Source organism: Egretta garzetta, unplaced genomic scaffold, assembly GCF_000687185.1.
Source record: "Egretta garzetta isolate BGI_Z169 unplaced genomic scaffold, ASM68718v1 scaffold225, whole genome shotgun sequence".
Lineage (NCBI taxonomy): Eukaryota > Metazoa > Chordata > Aves > Pelecaniformes > Ardeidae > Egretta > Egretta garzetta.
Window position 1 is genome coordinate 10,458 of NW_009259684.1, and position 2,830 is coordinate 13,287.

Genomic DNA, 2,830 nt, shown 5'->3' on the forward strand with positions numbered 1-2,830 from the left:
AGCTCAAGGACCTCGATCCCTTTGCCCTCGGAGCTCAAGGACCTCGATCCCTTTGGCCTCGGAGCTCAAGGACCTCGATCCCTTCGGCCTCGGAGCTCAAATCGGAGCTCAAGGACCTCGATCCCTTCGGCCTCGGAGCTCAAAGATCTCGATATCTTTAACCTCAGAGCTCAAGGACCTCTATCCCTTTGGCCTCGGAGCACAAGGACCTCGATCCCTTTGGCCTCGGAGCGCAAGGACCTCAATCCCTTTAACCTCAGAGCTCAAGGACCTCAATCCTTTTAACCTTGGAGCTCAACGATCTCGATCCCTTTGGCCTCAGAGCGCAAGGACCTTGATCCCTTTGGTCTCGGAGCGCAAGGACCTCGATCCCTTTAACCTCAGAGCTCAAGGACCTCGATCTTTTTAACCTTGGAGCTCAAGGATCTCGATCCCTTCAGCCTCGGAGCTCAAGGACCTCGATCCCTTCGGCCTCGGAGCTCAAGGACCTCGATCCCTTTGGCCTCAGAGCTCAAGGACCTCGATCCTTTTAACCTCAGAGCTCAAGGAGGCTTCTGGTGTGAAGGTGCAGTGTTTCAGGTAGCTAGAGCAGAGAGGGGAGCAGATGCCTGGAAGCAGCATGCTGTTAAAAATAAAATACATTGACAGCACGACTAAATGTCACAGCCTCCCAAGAGCTATGTTTTCCTTTGCTGAGAGCGGAGGAGGAGGAAGGGAGGGGGGACACTTGGAAGAGTGAAAGTGCCAAGGGGATCCACCAAGCATGGAGGTTTAGTGTTAATGTAACTGATACCTGAAAGCGAACCTTTCAAGGTGCTTTTCAAAGTGAGGCTCTGCGTGTTCGGATGACTCCGCGAGTTGACGGATCGTCAACTGAAGGCTCGAGGAAAGCGCTCAATCCGCGGCCGTCCTGCGGGGACGGGCGATGGCAGGGTGGACAGGATCTGTACAGGCTATGCAGTGTAAGAAGCGCCATAGCTGCCCTTAACTCACTTGAGAAAAAAAAAAAAAATAAAATCCTTATCGGCCCCCACTCGTCAGGGACTTGGTTATGGTCAGTCTCTCCGGCTGCGAGTTCGCGGTTAGCTCCGTGTCACACGCACAGGCTGTGACATCATCTGCCAGCAGACTGCGACTGTGGAGCCATGATGACGTGTGACGGTATCGGCATGCTCAGTTCTGTCCTTTGGCTCGCCATCTGAGTGAGCACCGAAGTGGCAACCGCTTCTGCCGCCGAGCGGACGCTGAGCCCGTTGGGGGAAGCCGTCACGGAGCTGTGCTGGATGACGGGAGCAGGGGAGCCGGTGGGCTCAGAGCTCTCCTTTGGGCTTTCTGCTTGACCAGAGAAGGAGAAGGGGATTGGGAAAAAAAAAAAAAAAACCAGAAGAAAACAAGGTTAGAGAGAGGCTGTGCGTGTTGCTACCGGTGTTAGCAGCGAGGCGATGGGATGGGAGACTGCTGCTGCCTCGGAGGGTGTGCAGAAATTAGTCAGGTATTTACTTAACACTCACCTTTCCCAGCCAAAGCAGCCTGGAGCGGAAAGGCTGATCCCTACAGGAATCCCAGCTCCCCCCACCAAGCTGGGCCCCTCCTCAAGCAGCTGTTTGGCAAAAGCAAGTGAGGACTGGAAATAAAACTGATTAGAGTTGGGACGTAACGACCCACCGGGTCTGGCTGGCCCCATCCCTTGGAGCAACACCACCAAATCTTACTTGAATTGAGGCCAGGAAGGCGTTAAGGCGCAGGCTTCACCCCGAGGAGGGTAGACCCAGCGTAACCTTTATCGTAATAAATCTGTTTCCTCATTATAACAAATGAACTTTCCTACATGTTGTTTCCTGGCATGGTACTTGGTTCAAGGCCATTTAGCCCAGAGACTGAATAGTTCCTTCGGCGTCCTTACCATCTGTTGGGTGAGCACACAGGAAAGCGTGCGACAGAAACCCTTCTGCAAAGGCAGGTTGTTTTACCATTTTTTAGATAAATTACCTGGTTTGCTCTTTATTGTTCTCTAGAACATTAAAATCAATTAGAGCCTGTTACAAACTGTTGGCTCGCTCGATTTCTTTCGCTAACTTGAAGCGATGCGATTGAAGGGATGGGAGGCAATGAAAGGCAGAGACCTTCTTCCGTGCTTTTTTCTGAACAACGCAGATTGGTTTCCGAAACTCTGGATTCTCTCCCACAAACAGCCCACTGAGCTTCCTAACACAGAGGATAATTTGTGACCTATCAAATGCCAAGGCGAGAGCAATCAGCCCTCTCTCTTTGGGGGTATACGCTCATTATCTACAGATGTCAGGAGGAAATTCCCTCCTGTGCACTTGGCTAGATGAATTACGGGTAAGATGCGGTCACCTTCCTTTAAAAGAGCAAAATAATGGCATGAGCTGGGATACTTCTTCCACGTCAAAGGGTAAACCCCATGACACCAGGGTGGGGGGGGGAAAAAAATCAGAGAAGAGGTTTACAACCTTACTGGGCACCAGCAAACGTATTTTAGGGCTCATTTTTCTACCAGGTGCTTGAATATTGTAGCCGTTTCCCCAATTTCCTAAACGTGTTTTACCTTCCCTTGTGAAACCTTGGCTTGGCCTTCGCCAGCGTGTTGAAAGATGCGGCTAGCACAGCAGATCTGAAAACCCACTCGGCGGTGAGAGAGAAGGTCGAGCGGAGCAATATAATAGTTTGGCATCCCAAAAAGGAGATTTACAAGGTATTACAAATAAAACAACCCAACTGTACATGAGGCAGCTGTAATTCCATCGAGGGAATCTGGCGTTTTTGTTTAAGGACCTGCTTAGTCACAAATCTCAATAAGAAAAAAGGC

General features: G+C 50.8%; 1 protein-coding gene across 1 annotated transcript in view; it reads right to left on the reverse strand.

Annotated features, from left to right (window-relative positions):
• Positions 1-1,017: 1,017 nt before the first annotated feature.
• The window catches only part of LOC104126164 (cyclic AMP-dependent transcription factor ATF-7), a 72,095-nt gene continuing 70,282 nt past the window's right edge, over positions 1,018-2,830 (reverse strand). Inside the window, exon 12 of the mRNA XM_035894119.1 lies at positions 1,018-1,332. Coding sequence (XP_035750012.1) covers positions 1,115-1,332 — 218 coding nt within the window. The 3' untranslated portion in view covers positions 1,018-1,114. The remainder of the gene's footprint in view (positions 1,333-2,830) is intronic.